Source organism: Monoraphidium neglectum, assembly GCF_000611645.1.
Source record: "Monoraphidium neglectum strain SAG 48.87 unplaced genomic scaffold scaffold04696, whole genome shotgun sequence".
NCBI lineage: Eukaryota > Viridiplantae > Chlorophyta > Chlorophyceae > Sphaeropleales > Selenastraceae > Monoraphidium > Monoraphidium neglectum.
Genome location: NW_014008933.1, coordinates 1 through 1503, shown reverse-complemented (window position 1 = coordinate 1503; position 1503 = coordinate 1). Strand labels below are relative to the sequence as shown.

The following is a 1503-nucleotide window of genomic DNA, read 5'->3' as shown; positions in this document are numbered from 1 at the left end:
GCCGCGGGCGTGCTGGCGATGGCAGCTGCTGGTCGGTGGCCATGCCACAACACGAGGAGGGCCCGCGGCGCCGGAACGGCGGCGGCAGCAGTGCCCTGCCGTTGATGCACGACCGCCCCGCGGCGAGACGCGGCGAGCGCTGCAAAATCTCTCCTGACGCCCGCGCGTCACCGCGTGCATGTGCCGATGCCCGATTACACGCCAAGAAACACTAGCCGGGGGCTCCGCACGCCACCGTGCGCCCGCCCGTACGAGCGGCGTTGATGACAGGCATTGGCTGGCGTGCAGCCCTCAGACGCGACCGCCGCGGCCACTGGCTGCGTGGCGCCGCTCAAAGCGGCGCGTCACAAGCAGGGGCGCCCGCGCCGGCTGCAAAACCAGGGTGAATGCGCTGTGCACGCGGCACGCTGCGCTTTGTGCCCCTGCGGCAGCTGCCGTGCCGACCCCAGCGCCCCAGTCAAAAGTGGGCCGGCCTTGCATACGCGATGAGGAGCTCTGCTGTGGTTGGTAGGGCCCAGTGCTACGGGGGGTGCCGCCGCTGTTGGAGCGGAGGTCGGTGTCGGTCAAACATGGTCAAACGCGCGTGAAGGCGCAGGGAAGCACAGAATGGCCGCGCCGCCGCTATGGGGGCTGTGCTGGATGGCGGTCAAACGTGGTCAAACACGCACAGAGGCGCGCGGGGCTCAGAGGAGGGGCCTGGCAGCCCCAGGCGCGCGGTCGTTGGTTGGTCGGTCGTGGAGGGGCGAGGGAGTGGTATGGGGGCTGAGGGGGGCGGGGACAGGGGCGCCGCCGGCGCCCAGCTTCCAAATGCCAGACGGTGCAAGGGCCTGGGCCGGGCCGGCGGGCGTCAGGCGGCGCTCAAAAGCGGACTGTAGACCGAGGCGGGCGGCGGTCACAAACAAGAAGCAGGCAGAACAGTGGCATTCGGCTAATCCTAAATGAATCATCAGAAGTAGGAAGCATATGTACAGGCGTCGTCATCGTGGGGTCCGGCTGCACTGATCGGGGCCCCACGGCAAGGTCAGACGCTGGTCAAACGCTGGTCAAAACCCGGTCAACGCGGGTCGGGGCGCGCGTCGCGCATGGGCGGGTCGTCGTCGTGGTGCGGTCTATGGGCGGGGGGTGCTTGCGGCCACGACACAGAGGGGGCCGGTGGGACTGAGGCCGCCGCGGGCGTGACGATGGTGGTGTCACGTGAACAGCAACGCCGCCGCCGCCTCCGCCGCGCCGCCCGCCCCGGCCGCGTGCTCGGCAGCAGCCGCGTCGAAGGCGCTGGCGGCAGCAGCGCCCGCACTGGCGCTGGCGGGGCGGCCGGCCGCGTGCGGGGGCGGCGCAGCGGTCGCCGCGGCCGTCAGCGCCTGCAGCAGCTCGAGGCTGGGCAGGCGCTGGATGAGGGCCGACCCGAGGGCCAGCCCAGACAGCGACGCCCCCGGGTCCGCCGCGCGCGCCATCAGCGCCGCCGCGCGCGCGCGCTGCGCGTGAAGCTCCGCCGCGTGCCACGGC

General features: G+C 72.1%; 1 protein-coding gene across 1 annotated transcript; it reads right to left on the bottom strand.

The window, feature by feature from the left end:
- Positions 1–1190: 1190 nt before the first annotated feature.
- Positions 1191–1451, bottom strand: MNEG_14701 (hypothetical protein; the record flags this gene model as incomplete). Its single annotated transcript, XM_014036827.1, has 1 exon — positions 1191–1451. The coding sequence occupies one exon, from the start codon at positions 1449–1451 to the stop codon at positions 1191–1193; it is 261 nt and encodes an 86-aa protein (XP_013892281.1).
- Positions 1452–1503: the final 52 nt, after the last annotated feature.